General features: G+C 40.0%; 1 protein-coding gene across 1 annotated transcript in view; it reads left to right on the forward strand.

The window, feature by feature from the left end:
- The window catches only part of LOC137380753 (E3 ubiquitin-protein ligase TRIM8-like), an 81,306-nt gene that overhangs the window by 50,354 nt on the left and 7,619 nt on the right, over positions 1-23,333 (forward strand). The window contains exons 2-5 of the mRNA XM_068053064.1: positions 10,569-10,664; positions 13,487-13,720; positions 17,970-18,001; positions 21,088-21,203. Coding sequence (XP_067909165.1) covers positions 10,569-10,664; positions 13,487-13,720; positions 17,970-18,001; positions 21,088-21,203 — 478 coding nt within the window. The remainder of the gene's footprint in view (positions 1-10,568; positions 10,665-13,486; positions 13,721-17,969; positions 18,002-21,087; positions 21,204-23,333) is intronic.

Here is a 23,333-nt window from a genome sequence, read left to right on the forward strand (position 1 = left end):
GCCATCCCCCATGATGCAGTGTTGCCAACATTTTGGATTCACAAACAAATCCTGTTGATTTTGTTTTATTAACGTTCAAGCAATACAACAGAAGCAGCTGAACTGGGTCACTTATCTCATTACTGTTTGGGAATTGACCGTAAGATGTTCTGGGACATCTTAAGGATGTGAAAGGCACTATCAAGTAAATTAGTTTGTTCTCTGTTAATTTGTTTCCTACATTACAACAGTGACTACACGTCACAAGTACTTTATTATCTGTAAAGTGCTTTGGGACAACCTGTTTGAATGAAAAGTACTATATAAATGTAAGTCTTCCTGTAAATATCCACCTTTTATGCACTTAACTAGCTGAAAATTAGTTTTTTTTTGAGCTAGGCTACAACTAATGTTGACACTATTCAGCTATGGAAATGGCTGTGTCTCACTGTGTACCTTGTTTGGGCAGCACATATCTGATGTGAGGCAGTGAACAGTTAGTTATATGATTTCATTTGTGGCATTTCTTTAGTAAGTGAGAAAAACACACACATCTCACTTAGATGTGACAGTAAAATGAAAAATCAGTTGTGCTGAAACTATATCTGGAATTTATCACCAGTGAGATGCTCTCATTATTTTTGGCATGTGTTTTCAACTTGATTTCAGATTTTAGAAGGTTTTGTGCTGCTGATATTTCATTTGAATTATTACGTTCAATTTTTTATGTGGGGAATTGGGCTCCTGTAATCAATGAAAAGTTGCTGCTTATGAATATATGAAAGAGAATGTAGGCTAACATACTGGCGGATTCATGATTCACAGGAGAAATTTAAACATACAGAAATCTTGAGTTTTAAATATCCCATGTGATTTAATCATTTAAATAAAATGTTTCCAGAAGTCCACCGGATTAGAGTGCATCTGTAACACACTGTATTGCTCCCCAAAATACTTAAATGCAAAAAATAACTGAGCCCCTTGTACCCTAAAATTGGCTGGGTGCCTGTACTTTCCCATTACTGATGTAGTCTGCTTCTCCCACCATTTTCTGCCTTCTACTGTTTTGAATTGCGGTAGTTCAATCCTCCTCCTCCACTTTCTCCCCCTACCACCCTCCCTCACACAATATTGTTCTCTTTTCCTCGACTACCTTTCCCTATCTCCCCACTGCCACCTTAAGTTTGCTTGAACTCTAATTTACATTTATAGAAAAAAAAACTAGAGGTTACTTGAACCTCCCTGGCCCAGAGGACTACTAGAATGTTATCCTAGTTGGTGCAGAACAACTGTTCCATCACTGGTCAAAATTCATCAACTGGGAGAAACCTTTTAAACTTCCTGGGCCTGAAAAATTGAAAGAGCTGAGGCTGAGTAGGTTCAGAATGTTAGTGGAAAAGGACTTTGCACACACAGTGCTTTATAAAGGGGGAAAAAAATTGACAGGCTTGCCAGATAAAGAGACTTGCGCGCCACACCTTGGACATCCCTCCTCTTCAGCTATTCTTTAAACCAAAGGAACTGTCAGAGCAAAAGGTAGTCTATTGAAGTTTAGCTTTACTGTGAGAGACTATAACCTGGTGGTAACATATACAGAATATCTACTAAACTTTGGCTGTTATTATATTGTGGACTCTGTTAATCTCCCACATTTTTATTTTGTAATGTGCAGCCAATTATTCTGTGCTCTCATTGACTGACAATATTGAGAGTCACTATTTTTTGATGTGCAAATCTAGTTTGTATGACTAGATTTTTCATTATTGCTACCAGAATGAGTTATTGCAGAGTCCATTTTAGTGTGTGGGTGATGTTACCAAAGAAATTTGCCCATTTCTCTCCACCCCCAGCCCACAAGTTAGTTGGCTCACTTTGATAAAATCTCCCACCTGTTTCAGTTCTACTTGAGAGCAACTGTTGTTGGAGGCTTACTAATTTGGCATAATATCTATTATTAGTTTAATGTTTTAAGACTTCTAAAACTTTTTATAGTCAAAAGCAATTTATATTCTATAAAAGAGTAGGTTATCTTGGTGCATTAATCACACTTCCAATGTTGCAATTAGCACACTTATGGTATTTGGGACCTGTTTTGAACTGTTAAGCTGTTGTATGAAGCTGTTAAATGATGATCTCCAGTTGCTTCCATTATAACTAAATCCATAAATGCTAATACATTTCTTGGTGTCACCATGCCTTTGATATCCCCTGTGCAGCACTCCTGTAACCATGTGGTTGAATACTTTGGTCACTCATTCCTCATTGCCACAGACATCTCCAAATCCCCTGGGGTCTAGCACCGTGCTCCTCAAAGCAACTTTTCTTCTGCCTCCTACTAAAGCTATATTCATTGCTATCTAGTTTTCTCCCAAATGCCTCTCTGCATTGCTGTTGGTGTTTAATACTAATTTTTTTAAAATTCCCCAGAGTTCTGCTCTTTTCTATGCCTTTTTCATAAAACGATCATCTACATTCATCCAACTCTGTTCATTCTTTTTGCTCGTTATCAACTTCATTTACTAAGGTCACAATCTTTGGTCCTCTTTTAGTGCAATAGCTGAATCATTTATATCTCAGTCCCTCCATGTCCTTGAGTAAGGCAGTGATTTTTAAAAATTCTTTAAAAACCATTTCCCTGTTCCTTGCAAGTCTAAAGAATAATTGGTGGCACAGTGGCGCAGTGGTTAGCACTGCAGCCTCACAGCTCCAGGGACCCGGGTTCGATTCTGGGTACTGCCTGTGTGGAGTTTGCAAGTTCTCCCTGCGTCTGCGTGGGTTTTCTCCGGGTGCTCCGGTTTCCTCCCACAAGCCAAAAGACTTGCAGGTTGGTAGGTAAATTGGCCATTATAAATTGTCACTAGTATAGGTAGGTGGTAGGGAAATATAGGGACAGGTGGGGATGTTTGGTCGGAATATGGGATTAGTGTAGGATTAGTATAAATGGGTGGTTGATGGTCGGCACAGACTCGGTGGGCCGAAGGGCCTGTTTCAGTGCTGTATATCTAAAAAAAAATTAACATCTCTTGGTTTTGGCTCCATCCTTAGTTCTTCTTTAAAAATTAACATCTCTTGGTTTTGGCTCCATCCTTAGTTCTTCTTTAAGCATTAGCGTTCGTTGTCTAGCCTTATATGGAAGATGCATATCCTGTGCATTGCTGAAGCTGCCTCCAAGAAATTAGGTGGTTTCTTCATGACAATTGCTACTTTTCCCCTCGAGTTTTCACTCTCTTCCTAAAGGCCAAATCAGTCAATACTTGAATATTGCTCCAATACCTGAGTGGGTTCTTAATTCTCATACTACCACATTTCTGGACAGTACAGAAGAATGTTTGTTGCTTACACTTTGATCACCTCTAGTGCCCAGTGCCACTCCTTTTTGTCTTTATTTTATCAATGCTACGTAGTCAATGCTGCTCCTGACGTTTCTTTTAAATCTCCAAATTCTCCATCTGTTTTGTTTTTTTCTTGGGATGTGAGCGTCGCTGGCAAGGCCAACATTTATTGCCCATTCCTAATTGCCCTCGAGAAGGTGGTGGTGAGCCACTGCCTTGAACTACTGTGATCCATGTGCTCTTATGTGCTCTTCCTCTCTACACCAGCACTAAGCTGAAATCAACTTATTGCAAAGTCTCCTATTGTAACTTACTGTTTCCTAGGGCTGTAAGCCTATGTAACTCCTTACTTTCCTCAGTTTTTCCTTCCTTTGATCTTCAGACTTTAAAGATTGAAGCTTGGCATCACTTCACTACTTCCTGATGATCTCAATTTTACGGTTCTAATCTTGCCTTGATGTGTTTCTTAATTTGGTTTCTCAACTTTACTAACATTGTAATGAACACAATAATTTGCCCTATGAGGACAGTAGTAGGTTTTCTGCAAAAACAGTGTTTAGTGAGCATACCAAAAGAATGCTAAGTTTCTGGATGCCCTCATAGGACATGAGATGGATGCTGAGATGGCGTAAGAGTTAATCAAGATTTTTTTTATCACAATCATCTAAACCCCAATATTAACTTACATCTGTGGAATTATTCCCTGATATCAGATCTTTATTGTCTGCAGATTCTTGACTGTTTTGAGTTAATGTTTGTACCCGTACTGATTGAGACTGACCTAATGAGGACATTAATTGTAGTGAGACTGCACCTGGAGTATTATGTACAGTTTTGGTCTCCTTATCTAGGGAAAGATATACTTGCCATAGAGGAAGTGCAAGGAAGGTTCACAGACTGATTCCTGGAATGGTGGGATTGTCTATGAGGAGAGATTGAGAAGATTGAGCCTGTATTCTCTAGAGTTTAGAAGAATGAGAGGTGATGTCCTTGAAGCATACAAAGTTCTTACAGGGCTCGACAAGGTTGATTCAGGAATGATGTTTCCCTTAGCTGGAGGGATCTAGAACCAGGGGACACAGTCTCAGAATAAGGGGTAGGTCATTTAGGAGTGAGGTGAGATGGAATTTCTTCACTTAGACTGTGGTGAATCTTTGGAATTCTCTATCCCAGAGGGCTGTGGAGGCTCAGCTGTTAAGTATGTTCAAGACAGAGATCGATAGATTTCTAGATTTTAAAGATATCAAGGGATATGGGGATAGTGTGGGAAAATGCATTGAAGTAGAAGATCAACCATGACCTAGTTGAATGGCAGAGCAGGCTCGATGACTGATTGGCGGCCTCCTGCTCCAATTTCCTATGTCCAGTATATAATGCATCATTCAGAGTACGCCATACTATCAATTTCTGTGGTTGCAGTGACTTGGTGTGTCACTCTTTTACCTCCTGGACCTAGATTTGAATCCAACTATGCACCATCCCCAGGGATCCTACAGATTAAGGCTGCTTGAGTAGTATATGTGTGAATCCACAGCACAAATCTGCCTACATTAGCCATACTTTGGCAGTAATTTATGTGCCAAGCTATTAAGATGCAATTGGAGGACTAGATCTTGGACAAAGGAAGCACCAAGCTAATTTAAAGCAGGAGCTACTTGTTTCAAGTTGTTGGCTGGTGGTTAACCTTCCACTTGAGTAGGGGGCGATGGCTCAGTTGGAGGACTCAAAATGGAAATTAAATCAATTCTTGATTCAGCAAAAGACTAAAAGGCTTCAAGTAAGACAAAAGCTGAAGAATGGTGTGCTGAAACTGAAGCTGGATGGAAGGGGGCCAGATGCCTTTTCCTGTCTTCTAATGAAACATTCATCAAATAGAGAGGCCATGGGGATAGCTAATAAGGGAAGTGGGAAAAACTCTTGAGGTTAAAATTAAGGTCTATTGTTGAGGTGAGGAGATGTTGCTTTACTTTACAGCTGGCCTATCTAATTCCTAATTTGGAATTGCACGATTCTAACACAGGATCCCAAACCCAAAGAAGTATTGTATTCACCGCACTGATATCCCTCACCTTGATAACACCAACATTAAAAATAACCATTCTATTAATGTTCTGTCTTTTGTAACTATGATTATTAGAAATCATGAAGTCCTTTGTGCTGATATTTATTTAATTGTAAAATATGGTCATCTTCTAAATTGCAGGCAGACCATGAAATAATGGTAAGATTAAGTTATGTGAATTGTGAAAGATACTAAAAGGTGTCTGGGTATTTTCTATTGAAAGCATAAATTGATTTGTGTGATTAAATATAATTTAACTATTACTTTAGGGAAGGGTGCTCCTTGCTTGGAGGGTTCAAATGTGACATGGCTCATAATCAAAAATATATCTACTTCAACTGTGTTCTTTATGCATGCAAGATATTTTGCCAATAAATTAATGTGCATTTTTTAATGTTAAAATTCAATTTTGTTTCCCATTTTCATGTATTTAGCAATACCAGGATTTGGTAAATGTGAATACAATACAAATAAAATTGGCATCAAAGTATATTTATGATCCTACATTTACAAATTACGTTGACATGTAGGGGGGGAATTTTATGCTGTCTCCCGCTGTGGGTTTGAATGCTGGGAGCAACATGGGTCAGAGATGAAGTAGTTTGTTAGGCCTGGGTTTATGGGGATTTGTTAGGCCTGCAGCTCAATTCTGTAGCCATATCTAGTATTGACATGCCCTTCATGGTCATTGGATGGGTTGCTGTGCTGAGTGAGCTGCCAGCAACAGACGCCAGATCACACCATAATGTGGAGGATGAACTTTCCTAGCTGTGATCGGATTTGTTCTATACATTTCAGTGACGTGGTAAAGTTACAATATTTAAATTTTTGTTTTGTGTAGTTTTAGTACTAAATATGAGTGTTTGAATCTAATTTCAAAATCTGGAAAACTTATTGATCTGGTTTCTTCTGCCTAACAGGTTTTTATCCAACTAAATTCTTTCAAGTGCAGCCATTGGTATTAATGCTTGATAACATAAGGGAAGTGAGTTCAAGCGTTTTGCAGGGCTCTGATAAATACTGGACCTTGCAAAAGACTGTGAGTGTAGCATGCAACTGAGATGCTATTTGCTTTCAGCAGATATGGAAGTATTTGAGCTTTAGATTGTTTTATGCAGGGACTTTCCGGCAAATGCAGACCTTGCTGGTTGAGTACATGCTCTGAATTGAAAGTAATCTGTTCTGAATTCAGTATGTTCAAAGAGTCTGTAGGAGTACGACGAGCCCCCATGACCCAGTGAAGGTTTTCCAATACCGTTCTTTCCCCTGCATGGAGTTCCCACATTCACACGTTCAGCACATTTACTGATCTGGATGTGGTTTGTACAATCAGGGTCATGTGTTTGGAGCTGCATGTGCAATACTTTGGACCAGTGATTTTTTTTTTTACTGTGTATCAGTAACTTTTTTTTTGTCCACCTGTTTTTATTTTATAAAGCCTGGATTTTGAGCCCTGCAGGTGCCCAGCAATCTAAAAAGATTGCTCACTGCTATAATTAAACATCCTAAAACAGCAAAGAATTATTACCAAATTAAATGGCCATCAGTTTTCAGGGAGTTGTACTATTTAAGGTGTGGGGAATAGTGTGAAAAACAATAAATCTAAACCTGACCGTAATGACAATGTTACATGAATAGCAAAAATGCAATTAATTTGATCCAGTCCCTGGCTGTAGGTTGGCCTGCCTTATATAGTGAAGGAGCTGCAGAGGTCAAAACTAGGCTTTCGCAAGATGTAGGTTGAACTCACTTTTAAACCATACGTCTTTTTATCTTTGATCACAATATCTGTATTTTTCACTGAAGTTCTGTGGGCAATTTTGCTAACTTGAATAAAATATTTTCAGCCAATAATCAATTTTGAATCTGCCCATGCTCCAAGACCAGCACATTGTGTATTTCTCCCCACCCCACTTTTTCCAGCAATCTGTACCCATTTCAGTTACTTGTGATCAAACAGCCAGTAATTGAGTGCTCAATTTGAATTCACATGTGTGACTTGTAAAATCTTTATCTCTTTCACCTGGCCTGATATGACAGCCATGAATAATTGTGTTTGGCCTGTCCGGTTGAAACTTCATGACATTAATCAAAGTTCACACACTAAAGTCAAATATTTGTTTTCAATCCCAAAATAGTTCTGGTTAGGTTCATCCACCAGAACCAGTATTGAGAGTGAGTTGTGGCTCTTTTGACTTTTTGTAATACTTTTGGGGCCCAATAGCATTTAGTGTATCCAGAGCCATGCAGCATTCGTCTTATTCTAAATGTTTATACATAAAAACACAGTCTGACAGGTAGGCAGGAAAGTGGAGTTAAGGCCACAATCAGATCAGCCATGATCTTATTAAATGGCGGAGCAAGCTTGAGGGGCTGAATGGCCTACTCCTGCTCCTATTTCTTATGTTAACAGCTTTTTTAAAAAAAAGCAACAGTGTTACTTTTTTCCACATGAGGCTTGTTGATTGTTTGGCTTTGTGTCTGAATTAAAAGGTTTCAGATCGGTTCAGCTCCACTCCAGAGGCTTGAACATGTAATCTAGGCTGATATTTCTGTGCAGCACTGAGGGAGTGTTGCATTGTTGAAAGTACTGCTAAACCTAGGCCCTGTCTGCCCCCACTTCAGGTGGCTGCAAAAGATCCCATGACACTTTTTGAAGAAGAATATGGAGTTCTCTCCTGGTATCCTGGCAAACATTATCTGGTCATTTTTCTCATTGCTGTTTGTGGAATCTTTGCTGTACGCACATTGGCTGCTGCATTGCCCAACATTAAAATGTGCCTACATTTTAAAAGTACTTTGTTGGTTGTGAAAAGCAATATATAAATGCAAGTTTGTTCTTTTTTCCCCTCTCTCCTCATATCTGTTAGTATTTGACCTAACAGTTTACCTTTATTTTTGCCTTGGCTCTCCAACTAGCTGTTTTACCATAAGTGAAACATACATACCAGTCAGTCCCAGGTTCACAGTCTGTGCTGTATTAGCTAGTTTTGGTATTTTATCCGTTGACTACTAGTTTGGGAATGATATAGTAGGATGTAGGAAAATCTTTGTGTCATTTCACTTGATCTTGATTCATTGTCTCAAATTCATCCTTATCAGGACATCAACTTAGTGTTGTATAGATGAAAGTTCTCTCTCTGGATACAACCTAGCTTTACAGTGACAACATCTATCATCGTATTGAGGGTTTCAGCAGCAAATGAGCTAATTCAGGGTAGAGATAGGCGATTTGTTACAGAGGTGGAAGTAGATGATCTTGGTGATCTTTGAGCACACACTTTACATACTACTAACATTTTACCGAAAATCACCTACAGTGCAGTTGTCCTTCATGCTTTTAGTGAAATCATAAGACTAGCATGTGTAAGAGTATCATTTGCAGCTCTCTGTAGGTTTTGTTTATATTGTATCACTAATGGAGGGGATCCGTTCTTGCCATCAGCTGCGCTCTGCAATGTGGGGAAGCCGTTATCCTAGTCACCATTGTAGATCCACCAATATATGGTTCTACATTTCTGCAGTTTGGATAAAGGAAACTATTAAAGCAATGTAAATATAGAACAGGTTCTTCGTGTTTCATATCTGTGGAAGTCCAGATAAAACAAAGGCCCATGGCACCTAGTGAGATTTGCTCCCTAACATGAATATAAAATTAAAACTGGGCCAAAGACATTGTTTTGCTATAGCTGGGTGCAGTGTATTTGAAAGGTCTACCATTATGCATGAAATTCTTCACAAATTTCAAAGTTTAGGCATGAAAATACTTTAGAAGGTGAAAAATTCAGACATGTATAAAACGGTAGATGGTCAAGAATTAATTCTAGGCATGTGTGGGTGGTCCAGTGGTGTCTTTGGGAGCACTGCAATTCCCAAAATACCAGAAACATAACCTAAAAATACCATTCTGCTGCTGTGAAAGTATAGCTTGTGCGTCCGCCTGTCTTGGGAAGTTGAAAACCATTTCCTGCGTGGAAATCTAAATGCCTTCCTCTGGCAGATTCCCTATCTGTATTCTTGGTCTTTGTCTTTTTGGCTGTTTTGTGACATTTCCTTGCAAAAATTATTTAAAAAAACAAATGAGAAAGGAACAAAGGAAGGAAAACTCAAACTGGACATAGCAAAATAACTGGAGGGCAATGAGAGAGGGGAAGAGCAATTAAGAAAAATTATATTGAACCTTTTGCCCATAAATTTCCCCTTCTAAATTCCCCAGTGCTGCACACTCCTCACAACCAAGGTTAATAAGTGTGATTGCAGGCTTCAGCATAGGCCACTCTTGAACTGGCTGCTTAATGCTGCCAAAGCGTGTGTTTTGTTTGCTCTTGCTGTCTCACCTGACGGCTTATATCTGAGATCAGGGGCTCCTCTGGTGAGGAATTACGCACACAAGTTAGAAACCAATATTGAGAACCTGAGTGAAGGGTCAAGGCCTATATTCCAAGACAAACAAAGGTTGAAAAGATTAGGAGAGGTGATAAATCAGATAGTTACTAAGGAGATACCAGGTTTGGGTATTCAGTCTGTAGGAGGAAGGGAAGACAAAAGTTGTTAAGCAGTTCTCCAGTTATGAGGTCCGTTAGCGCTCCTAATTCTGCTCCTAGTGTTCCATTCAAACCTGTGGTTTGTTTTTATATTGGACTAAGTGCCACTGGCTTCCAATGTGTAGGCCAGCAGCAATCCTTGTAAGCTTGCCAGACTGTTGAGGCTATTGGGGGTGGTGGGGGGGAACCATTTTTTAAACCAGGTCTTCCTAATAGCCAGGCTTACTGAATCTAGTGAGTTTAATTTTGGAGAAAAACAGAAAAGGCTGGAAATACTCAGCAGGTCAGGCAGCATCTGTGGAGAAAAACAGAGTTAACGTTTTGGGTCTACGTTAACTCTGTTTTTCTCTCCACTGATGCTGCCTGACCTGCTGAGTGTTTCCAGCATTTTCAGTTTTTGTTTCAGATTTCCAGCATCCAGAGTAGTTTGCTTTTGTATGAGTTTATTTTGGGATTGCTACTGGCTCTGAGACTTGTGTGTCTGGACCTGGCGGTGCCAGCACTGGTCTAGTGCAACATAGAGACAGTGAATAAACTTTTTGATATGCCATGAAATAAATCTACTGTTGGCACAGTTATTTCCGAATGATGCATTTTCTTGAGTTTGATGACTGCTTTTTAACAGTGCTATCAATCTGTTTTTCTTTAAAGCAAATGCTGATGAAACAACAAGAGAGATTGTCGGAAAGAGAACAGGATATTGAAGAACAAATTTACAAACTGAAGACTGATAAAAGTGTGATTGAGGTAAGAAAAGTTCAACATTTAAACCTCCTTAGCCGTGCAATCTAACTCCTTCAGGTTGCATGAATATTAAAATGGAGTCAGTTTAAAGCGGGTAGCTGAGACTTTGACATTTTTCTCTCTGATTTACTTTGGAGAATTGCGCTCATCAAACCGATGAATGGTGTCATTAAGGAAGCAAATCATTATTCCGCCTTTATCTGTTAGGCTTGACTGTTGTAAATCTCCAGTTCTAAATTCCCCTCTGCATCTCCAGATTCGCTGTGCATGGAATTCCCGACTCATTTTCCTTCTTAATTTACTGAATTAGTTAGTTTTTAGTTGAAAACTGGGTGCAACTTATCTGAAGTGCCAGCTTGGCTTAGCTGGGAGTACTGTAGAAGATTGAATTCAAGCTACATTTCAATACTTCATGTGATCTGGGCTGGCATTTGCACAGTACTGAAGGAGTGCTCCATTGTCGGGTACTTAATTTGGATGAGACATTTAAACCAAGCTGTGAACATAAAAGATCACCATAGCACTATACAAAGATTTGGTGTGCCGGCCAGCATGCCCCTCTCTCAACATCACCAATACCGATTTTAATTGGTGCCATTTGTGCTATCTTGCTGTGTACAAATTGGCAGCTGCATTTTCCTCCATAAGTGACTACACTTCGCATTGACTGTGAAGTGGTTTGGGACATCCTGAGAATGAATAAGGTAATCAACAAATGCAAGTGCATTCTTGCTTCCATTTTCCATAGGAGCTCTAACAGCACAAAGACTAGAATCCTATCTGCCTGGAATGGAGTCTGCATTTCTAGGATAGTTCTAACATGGTGCATCATAGAATGGTTACAGTACAGAAGAAGGCCATCCGGTCACTAAGATCTTGGGATTAATTGCTAGGGCTTTGATGGAAGTCAATAAGAGGGAACAGATATTTAGGGCAGGCAAGTGGGCATCAAGAGGAAATTAGGCAAACAAGTTTAAGGTGGGGGAAGGGAAATGAGGGCCGGTGCAGCTGGGAATGGACCTGTACAGTGAAATGGTGAGAGAGAAATATAGAGTTCCCCAGAGGGCAAGTGCTTTATCTTGAATATTCAGCTTTTAGTAATTAAGTTCTGTGTATTCCAACAATTGTGATCGTTAATATTCAGTCATGTCCTTCTGCTGGAATTATGGCTGCTATCTGATGTGTGTAAGTGGTGGCAGTAATGTTGCAATTGATACAGATGCTCAGAGCCTATTTGCCAGTCTTCGCTGAAGGAGGTAAACTGAAGTGCATATCTATAATAAAAGAGGTTAAATTTAGGCATATTGCAATTAGTGAGCTGAGGTCCAGCTTGTAGCAAATCATACAAGTACAAATTTGGCCACACAGGGTTTGTTCTATTGGTAACCTTAATGCATTACTGGAAATTAAATTTCCCATTTATGTCACCTAGAAGAGAGAAAAGGTGGAGTTTACATAATTATGGATGAGGGAGGTTATTTGGTCTGTCTGACCTTAATTTTGTTTCTAATACCGGTAACACTCTTGTACACCTCTAAGATCACATGTCAGACTCCTCTTGGGTTGAAAAGCCCGAATCCATCCAATTTTTCCTCATATTGGCCTTGTAGCCCTTAGCTGCATTTCCTCGAGCATTTGAATGACACTCTTGTTTTTGACAGCCAGAACTGTATTCAAGGTGCAGTCTGAATAGAATGTTATAAAGTTTAATCATTGCTTCCTCTGAATTATGGTCTAAATTTTGACCGCACAGTTCAAGCAATACAGAGTAAGTAGCATTTGAACATATTTAACGTCGAGTCTACAAAGACTCTCGAGTCTTCTTTGGCTTTATCCTATCTTTTTTTTTAAAAAAGCTCTTCCAACACCATTCTTAGAGTACATGGGCCATCTCTTTTTTTTTCTGTGGATTCCTGATGCCCTCTGCAATGGTGTTTGTCAGATTTCTACAAAGGTTCAGAAGAATGCTCGAATAGATATTGAATTTAATTGATCTTTGCACTTATGTCCAAGGGCAGTTTTCCTTCCATAAATATCGAGAAGTGACTTGAGTACAGCAACCACATGGCTTTCAAGCATTGTTGTATGCGTTTAAGTTAGGACTTCAAAAATTGAACACTGGAAAGGGAAGCCATCTGACATTGGCCCCCTTGATGTAAAATGAACATTGATAGAAGTACTTTGTACAAGATGATTCATAATAATCCAAACAAGCTATGTCCAGGTTAGATACAGCGCTGTTTACACGTCGCGGGAAAGGCAAAAACATACAGTGGGGACTAGCATAGTTTATCTTGTCAATGAGAAGCGTTTAGCACGCACAATCCTGAGCACAAAGAGCATTATAAAGGTTAATGTCGGCCCATTCTGATGAAAGAAGGCAACTATCCGACATGCTGTGAATCATTTCAATTTTCATGTCTGTGTATCTGCATTTAGTGATTTGAGACCTCCCGTAGATAAACAGAAGGCTGAGGCGTGGTATTTCCACTCTTTTTTTTTAAAAAAAAGATGCGAGACTGTGTGCAAACAGCAAGACTTCTGCAATTTCCAGGATGCCTGCATCTATAGATAAGCCTAAATGGCACTCGTTTCAGACAGTGAGACCTGCCTGGTGAGCCATTGGGCTGGATTTGCTTGAGGCTTTGCTTATTTTTGGGATCATTTTCTAGAATAATTCCTAAATTCTGTCCTCCCCTCCTTCCACCCCACACACCCCCCCCCCCGCCCCGCCCCTGTATCGCCTTCCCAACGATCAGTTGCAGTTCTCCACATTGTACACATTGCATAAATTAAATAATTACTGCCACTGCCATTTTTTTAAGGAAAAAGTCCAGCAATTAAAAGAGGAAGTGCGCCTGCAATATGAGAAAATGCGTCAGATCTTGGAAGAGGATCTGGGGAAGACTTTGGAACTGATCGATAAAACACGAACAAAATTCTGCGACGAAAATGCATCACAAGTGCATCAGCTAAATGAGCGACTGGAGGAGGCAAAAAAATTACTGAACTCTGTCCAAAAAATGTGGGACAGGACAGAGGATATTTCATTTATGAAGGTTAGTTTTTAAAGTAACGCTATTCAATTTTCAGTGAAGTTGCAGACGGACCCAAGACCAAGTGAAGTGGGGTTAGAGGGTGGTAGATAATTGGATCAGGCTGTGCAGAAATAATTCAAATACCCATGTTAAAGTCATACATTCAGGGCTGAATTCTACTAGCCCTCCGACATCGGGGATCGTGGTGGAGGGGGCTGAAAATACCTCTGGGAGAGGCCCGCCATGGGCTTTGATGTCGGGAATGCCCCGTTCCATATTACCGCCGGCGGCGAGGCCTCATGGTGGCATCACTATTTAAATATGTTAATACATTAAAGTGAATTAATTAATCACTTACCTACTGCCGCTGGCCGTCCCGCTGCGATATTCCAGTCGGTTGCTGGAACTCCCACGTCTTTGGATCTCTATTTGGAGATCCGAGGTGGAACACTGGTTGGGAGGGGGTAGCAAGTAAGTTTTCAGGGGTTGGTAGAGGTGAGGAGCCGGGAAAAATATTGCGATTGGTGGAGGGGATGGTGGGAAGGGGTTGAAAGTAATAGGTTATAAACTTTGGAAGTGGGGGGTGGTGTGCAGGGGGAAGGTTGGGATTGCCAGGTAAGTTTTTTTTGGGGGGAGAGGGCAAAAAATGTTTAGTCATTGTGGAGGTGGGAGAGGGGCTTCAAACTTTTATTAAATTTTTCACTTTAATTTTAACATGTCTGTAACTTTAAAGATTGAAATACAATGCAAGGGCTTGAAGCCCTTTAAAAATGGTGCCAGACCCTGTGTAGTGGCGCTGGATGCTGTTGCCAGAGACAGAGCGCCTGCCCCTTCTACATCATCGGGGTGGGGGGGGGGGGGTCCAACCTGGCCATGTAAAGGAACCGCGCCGCACCAGATATCACGGCGGCCGCTCCATCAAGTAATTCTCACGCATGCGCCCTGCCATTTTTGAAGCTATATCAGCGCAAGCTGGAAAAATTCAGCCTTTAGTCTTTTATTTTCATAGTACTTTGGTTTTATAATTATAATTAAATAGCAAAACTTAAGGTGTTATGGTAAGTAGAGTTGGTTGGAGCATAGGATTTTCTATACAATATAGGCTGAAAAGTTGAGGGAAATACAAAACTGGGGCGCGACAGTGGCACTGCTAGCAAGATGTGTTCATTACTCTATGACTTATTTACATTGATTACATTGATACTTTTAAATGTGGCTATAGGAATATATAATGGAAAAAGTTAATGCAAAGGCTTTGAATATTATATTACACATCACTCCATTTTTACAATGCTGTGAATGTGCACTTTTAGGCAAGGCCTTCTCAGTGCTGTGACTGAGCCTACTGCTGGTTACTGTAGATGTGTGTTGTTCCTCTCCTTCTGCTTTATTTCTGCCGAGGAATCAAAGAGCTGACTGTGAGGATGTGAACACATACCTTAGGCCTTTGGATACAGCATGTTTGGAAGGTGATGCTGTGTTGCCATGCTACTGTTGCCAACTGCCGCCTTTGAATATTACTGGTGTCTCCATTTCAACTTCACTGCATTTTAGAAAATATATGTTTTCTGCTTGTAAAAGAGAAGTGCTGGTCACCCACAGATTTTAAATGAAGACACACAGGTCCTGTAACGAGCCACACTTTACTGTCAGCTCGCAAGATAGGATGTGTGAAATGAGCAGTAAGATTTAAATATGTATACATTTTATTCTTCATTTCATTGCTTACTTAAAGGTACTTCTGTTTGAAAGCACTGTTCAGCAAAACAAAATTATTGGATTGTAATTATTTTCAATTGAAGCACATTGAAGAGAAAATCCAAAGCACGTGGGGGGTGTTGTTTAAAAATCATCATGTCTATTCACTCCAGTATTTAAGGAGTTAAATTGCTTTTACAAAAATGGACGTGGGGGTTAGTTTATTTCTATGCTTTTTTTATTTTAAGGGGTAAATTATACACTGACTTAGAATGGCTGTAATTATTTCATTCCTAGTCATTTCCTCATTCTGAAGGTATTGAAATTTTATTGCAGTAATGAACTGTTTACAGAAGGATCTTGCTTTTTAAATTGGCTCGAAAAAAACATTCACACAGCTAGTTTCCTGACATTTTTTTTAAAGTGGCCAACTATTGACAAGTAGTCCTAATAGGAAAACAGTTTTATTTAAATTCCTTCTTAGGGTTGAGCAGCAGTAAGCAGCAAATTAAATTCCAAGTTGAGTTGCCATAACTACCCAGTTCCTGACTTTGTTCCTAATGTCGCTGCATAATTTTTTTTTGCCAGCCCTTTCTTCCCCATGATACTGTAAATCAACAAGGTAGTAGAAAAGTTATTTCACTTGGAGATATACATGCCAGTAAATACAAGTGGGATCTTTAATTTTGATATATATTTTTAAATCCTTTTTTTAAATTTTCCATTAAGATTAAGAATCTCATCACTGCATTGTTTTTTCCCCTCTTCGACATTAGACTTCAGGGTTACTTGGTTTTGGGAGCCTAATCCTGGTAAAATAAACAGATGGTTTCCGTGGGAAAAGGCCATTAGAAGAATGCAATTTAAAATACCATTTTTAACATGCTAATAAACTAGGTGGATTTTCAAAATTTATTATTTCCAACTTTATCAACTTAGCCTGAGATGATGATGTTGACTTTTTATTGATTTGGTTAACTTTTTTTTTCTTAGTTTATTTCCTCCCTAGATTTCCCCATGCACCATGGCTGAGAAAACAGGACCTGTTCATAGGACTTTGGATTTTAGTGCACAATAACTAGCTCAGGGAGAGTGGTCTGTTGTCATTCTAGTTGATGATTTTTTCTCCCTTCATATCAAGATCCCAGGTTCAACTCCTGCTGTAAGATCAGTTGGTGATCTCTGTTGGGGTTCAGTCAGTGATCTGCACTGTGGTGGTGGTCGGGGTACTGCAATTTGTCTCCATTTTCCCAATTGTTGTCTATTGACCTCAGATGAAAAGTGCACATGTGGACCTGGATGCAAATTAATTTTTTGACTTATTTGATTGGATTTCATTGCGCCACTAAAATTGTGCATTTAGCAATTTCTGACTTTCCCAAATTTAATGTTTAGACTGGTTCCAAAAATACTTAATTTAGACATTTCTGTTTCCACCCTCACTGCTACAGTAACAATTGCTGAGTCCCACCCCCCCCCCCCCCCCCATCACAGCAACTCATTAATGTAATTATCCTGGAAAAATGAATTCTTTGAGGGCTGAAAGGATATATGTCAGCTATAGTCTGCAAAAGACTGACATTCCACTATTCAGTTGAGAGACCAAAGAATACTGGGACCCCAGACTAAGGAGGGGAAAATTCACCTGAGATTCCTATTCCTGAGCTCTTCTTAGGCAGTCCCTCGGGATTGAGGATGACTTGCTTCCACTCCGGTTTGCTGAGTTCTGAAATGGCTGATAAGTCCAATACGTGATCTGCAGAGTCTGCCACACGAGGGGCAGAGGTGCTTGAAGGATCAGGTAGATGAGTAGTTTGGAGGTTTGAGCACTCCCTCCGACACCTCGTCTTCACCTCCATGCTCCCAACGAAGTGTCTCTAGTTGTATTTTCTATCTAGGATGGTCATGAGCCAGGAACTCCCATGAGTTGATGGGGATGTTTGATCTCTTTCGGGATACTTTGAGGACGTCTCTAAAGCGTTTCCACTGTCCTCCTGGGAGTCTCCTTGCGCGACCAAGTTCTGAGTAGAATAGCTGCTTCTGGAGTCTGGTGTAAGGCACGCTAATGACGTGTCCCGCCCAGCAGATTAGCGCCCTGATGCTGGACAGTTTGTCTTGGGAGAGGATGTTGCTGTTGGACCACCTTTCTTGCCACCTGTGGCTCCTGCTGGGAAGTGCCTATGCCTAGATGTTAGCAAGGATAGGGTGAGACTTGATTGAGGTGCCCATTCAGTTGCATAGCCTGCTCACCATTACTGTCCAGAGTCTTGCATAAAGAATGGCAACTTGTATATATTACCAGAAGGCTACTGGTACCCTATCAAGAATAAGTGCCTGTAGGATTATCAATGAAGAATCTATTGATCACAGAACTTTTCATTTCTATTCATTCAGTTTTAACTGTGCGATGTGAACATTTTGAAGGATTTTTATCAGGAAAAGCCCAGATTTTTCCCTTGCTTAACTCATTTTAAATATATTTGTTATAGTGTAGAAAACACAAACTAAAAAGGCTACCTTAAGAGTATGTTGCTTATTTTAACTTTTTGTATTTTGTTTTTTTTCCCCCCAGAATACCAAATCAGTAAAAATTTTACTGGAAAGGTAAGCATTAATATGTTAGATTTTCCAAAATGATTTGTAAGAGAATGAAGGGTATTTGGTTATCTACATGTGAGGGATAAAATATTGAAAGTGGCCCTGATATGCTTTCTCATGAAAAACTATTTGTGCTGGAACTTACTGAACTGAGAATCTAATCATTGTGCTATTAATGATGGCATTAATTCTACTAATTGAACTAGATTCATAAGTTGTATTATTTATAAAATAGCCTTCCCTGTAAATCAAACCATCTATCTTATCACCAAATTTGGATGCTGTAAATAGGGCCACAATGGACACTTCAGAACAGATTGAGCTGTGTATGTGCATGATCTGATTAAACCCCGTCTGATGTCCTCGCAAAATACCCTCATCAGTCTTATGTGACATTGCATACAGGAAATGAAAACAAAGTTTAGTCTTCAGGTGAAGCAGGGTTAAGCAGTGGGGAGTAGTTGGACTGTGGCATGCAAGTGTAATTCAGTTCCTGTTTTAAAGTAATATTCTTTTCCTGTTTTTATATAACACATTGATTTTATATTACTTTTTAAAAAAAACTTGTCGTCAAATAGAAAAACTTAGGACAATTTGGGGAGCAGAGATGTAGAGTTGCTAGGAGCATGTGTGTTTCTCTGAAGTGTAGGCTAAGGAACTGGGAGCTGTTAAAGCTGAAGTGCTACAGTACTACTGCTGGTGGGAGACTGCTATTGCAACGTGACAAGTTTCCATAATTATGAATAAGAACTTATAAGGGAAAAGTGTGCCATAAAAGTGACTAGGAAATTAGGTTTTACACTTATTTACACCTCTAAATAGGAAGTATACAAATATGTAGTATTTTTAATAGTGTAGATATGATATTGACCACCCACTTGTTCATTGTCTCACATCCACGAGTATAAAGAGATGGAAGCTTCAAAACACCAGATAAAAAGACAGTGAAGACTGAAACCGTATTTGCCTAGTGACATTGAATTTGCCTCTACTGCACTAGGGAACTAAGCATAGAAGACTGAAGGAGCTGGATTTTGGCAGCCCGCACAGCCAAAAAGCTGCCGCAGTCTTAAGCTTGGCGGTTCATTTAAATAGCCGGGGCGGCCTCCCCAAAATCACGTAGAGAGGGCGGGCTGTCCGTGCCCGGCAATGGCGTCAGCTGCCTGTGCGCAGGCGCTGACGCCATTTTTAAAGGTCAATCAGCCCTGCCGGCTTATTTAAATATTTGAAGACATATTCAATAAAATTAAATACATTTCTTTTGCTGCTCTCCCACCCCCATAATAACAATTGCATTAACTATTTGCTCTTTTCCCCCCAAAAGTACTTACTTACCTTTAACATCTGCCCTTCTCCCCCAACTGCACAAAGTTTAAAGTACAACCCTTCCCACCATCTCACACACCAATGAGGTTTATTTGACCCCGAACCCCACCCCCCCAGCACTACTTTCTTCCCACCGGTGTGGCGCCTCATGTCCCCGGACGGGGATCCAGTGGCGTGAGATGCCGTCCGCTGCTGCAAAGATCACGGCGGGCCCTCAAGATCTGAGGTAAGTATATGTAAATGCATTAATTTTATTAATTTGAATATTGTGATTGTGGTCCCGTCGCCGAGTGGTGGGGGACCACCACAGTGCTTCGCTGCCGCCAGGAGGATCAGGCCGGGCCCTGCCGGCGTCGAGGTCCATGGTGGGCCTCATCCAGAGCCATCTTCAGGCACCCCCACCCCCCCGCCACTGATCTCGACGTCGAGGGCTGATTAAAATCCAGCCCAACAGTTCATTCTGTTTATCTTCAATTCCTGTTGTGGAACAAAAAGAACCCATTAACTAAAACAGAAAGTGCTGGAAATACTCAGCAGGTCTGGCAGCATCTGTGGTGAGAGAAACAGAGTTAATATTTGAGGTCGTTGACCTTTCATCAGAGCAGAATCCATTATTACCTTAAAGTTTATATATTAAAAAAACCTGCAAATTCCACCCTCATTTAAAGGTGCCCTTTTCTTTGAAGTGTTGATTCTGCTATTGGCATTCTAGGTGAATTGGGCACGTTTGCAAAGCACCGTAGTATTGTGTTTTTTGCATTGTGTTAGCAAAGTTGTTGCCTTAATTATCTGCAGAGTGTGTTTTTACATTGTAAACTTACAGTTAATATTCATGGTACTAAATCATTCAGAGCAAATATGTAGTGAATGAATGGTTTCTCGAGTAGAGATTACCCAATGATAATTGGTTGTCTCTGATCTTTGTAAATCGTTCTTGGAGCTATGGCTTTTAGCTCGTGTTGACTATTCTGCACCATCGAAGTTTGGAACGTAAAACACCACAAAGTCAGTGTCTTGTACTTGATAAGCTTTGAGGTGACAAGCTGAATGTGTAGCAAGTGGTGAATAATTTTCTTTCCTCGATAACAATAATTATTTGTCTTTGGGATTTTCCCATTTGCGAGGGATGAAATTGTGCAGGGCTACATCAGAGACTTCCGACTCCAGAACAAGTCTCTTCTTCAGTATTATCCACTGTAGCCTAGAATGTGAGTGCCACAATCTGAACACAGGCTTCCAAGAACATTTTTCTAAATAAGCTCTATGTAAATAAAGACTTCAGTTTTAAATGTTTCAACAGTAATGTGATTGTGTTTAGTAGTTTTCATCATTTTGGACGGCAAGCAGCCTTATTCTGCTTGTAATCATTATATAGTGCAGCTGTTCATTTTCCATCTCCTCCTGGTAAAATGACAGCCCCTTTTAAACCTAGTTGATGGCATTCTTACAGGAGTTAATCTAGTAATTTATTTAGAAGGAAGTCTAGGTTCTGTACAGCTTTTTCACACCAGTCTGATGCTGGATTGGAAAAGTGCAAGTTTACTAAGTGGGGCCCAACATTTATTTTGCTCTATTATCAAAACAATATCATAAGCACGAAATAAGCCACATTTTGCTCTACCATGTAAACAGACAGTCTGGAAAAAATATATTGCCTATACACTGCTCCTTGAGTAGGTATTTACCACAAAATTCTATGGTCATGATGTAAAACCGAACTTAAAAAATTTTTCTGTTTGTAAAGTGTATTATGTTTTTTTTTTAAGGACTCAAGCTTGTACAGGAAATGGGCTGCCACCTGCCAAATTTGGTCATCTCCAGCCCAAACCTTTCTTAAATGAGATTGGTAAGAAGGAGAAACACATCAGAAAGTTGCTTGAAGGTAAAGAGTCCAAATTTTAAAAAAAATACTCACATATGGGCTTACGACCGAGAGTCGTCTTCGTGAAGTAGAGCGTAGCAGCTAAGGTATAATTAAACCAGATGTAACTTTGTACGAGATTTTAAAGTTTACATATTCATTCTTTATTTTTAGAATACTTAGATTTTACACTATTTATTTCTGAAGAGCAAAAACTGGGGGCATATTGGGCAGCAGTAGGTTGGAACATAGGAATTTCTCTGCAGGCACAGGCTTTTTTATATTAGTTCTTGGGATGTGAGTGTTCCTGGCCAGCATGTATTACCCATTCCTAGTTGCCCTTGAGAAGGTTCTTGAACCGCTGCAGTTCATGTGGTGTAGGTACACCCGCCCACATGCTTTTTTCTGTAGAAATTTGATGCAGCTGAGTGGCTTGCTATGGCATTTCAGAGGGCAGTTACCATGTAGGCCAGACCAGGTAAGGATGGCAGATTTCCTCCCCTGAAGGACATTAGTAAACCAGATGGATTTTATAACAATCTAGTGGTTTTATGATCATTGTTAATGAGACTAACATTTTATTCCATATCTGTTAATGAATTGAAATAAAATCCCCCAGCTGCCGAGGTGAGATTTAAACACGTCTCTCTGGAGCATTAGTCTGGGCCTCTGGATTACTAGTCCAGTCACATTACTACTATGCTACCATTCCCCTGAGGAGTTCGGAGATGCAAAATAGATGCAGTACAGAATTCTCGTCTAGGAAAAAATCTCTTTCAGATTTAGAATTATTAATTGACCTAGCATTGAACTGCTTTTTTTGGGAGGGAGTTCTACACTTCTACCACCCTTTTGCATGAAGAAGTGTTTCCTAACTTCCCTTCTGAATGGGAAGGATCTGAATTTAAGAATATTTCCTCTAGTTTTAGATTCTCTCACCAGTGGAAAATGTTTCTATCTATCCTCTCAAAAATCCTGAAACCTCAATCAAATCACCTATTAATTTTCTTCTATATTCCAGGAATTCAAGCCTAGATTATGTAGTCTCTGCCCATAATCTAATGCTTCAAACCCCAAGATCCATAAATCCTGTACACTACTCCAGATGTGGTCTAACCAAGGTTGTATATAGCTGTAGCAAAACTTCCCTTTAATATTCTAACCCTCTAGTTATAAAGGCTAACATTCCATTAGTCTCTCTGATTTTTGTTCGTAGCTGTCTGCTATATTTTGGTGGTTTGTGTACCCTTAAATTGTTCATTTTCACCATTTAAAAAAAAATACTCGAACATGTCCTTTTTTTGGTCCAGAAAATATGTTTTCACACTTTACCTGTGTTGAAATCCATCTGCCACAGTTTTGCCCACCGTTTTAAATCTATCAGTATCTCTTAGTAATTTTATACTCCTGTGTGGGCTATTCGCTGCCACCAATCTTTGTGTCCTTGGCAAACTTTAATATATGGCTCTCCATTTGGAACATAGGAGCAGGAGTAGGCCATTCAGTCCATCAAGCTTGCTCCACCATTCAATTAGATCATGACTGATCATCTACCTCAGAGCCACTTTTCCACGCTATCCCCATATCCGTTGATGTCAGTAGTATCCAGAAATCTGTGCATTTCTGTCTTGAACACGCTCAATGATTGAGCTTCCACAGCCCTCTGGAGTAGAGAATTCCAAAGATTCACCACCTTCTGAGTGAAGAAATTTCCTCCTCATTATCTTAGTCTTCCAGACTCATCAGCCAGGGGAAACATCCTATTTACATCCACCCTGTCACGCCTTGTAAGAAGTTTGTAAATTTGAATGAGATCAGCTCTCATTCTTCAAAACTCTGGAGAATACAAGCCCAGTTTCTTCAGTCTCTCCTCATAAGACAATCCCGCCATCCCAGGGTGAACCTCTGTTGTACTCCCTCTACAGCAAGTATATCCTTCCTTAGATAAGGAGACCAAAACTGTACACAGTACTCCAGGTGCAGTCTCACCAAGGCTGTATACAATTGCAGCAAGACATTTTTACTCCTGTACGTAAATCCCCTTGCGATAAAGGCCAACATACAATTTGCCTTCCTTGGTCCCTTTGGACTTCAACACTTCCTAAAGCCTCCTTGCATCCTCCTCACAACTTACATGCGCACCTAGTTTTG

This window comes from Heterodontus francisci, chromosome 20, assembly GCF_036365525.1.
Source record: "Heterodontus francisci isolate sHetFra1 chromosome 20, sHetFra1.hap1, whole genome shotgun sequence".
NCBI lineage: Eukaryota > Metazoa > Chordata > Chondrichthyes > Heterodontiformes > Heterodontidae > Heterodontus > Heterodontus francisci.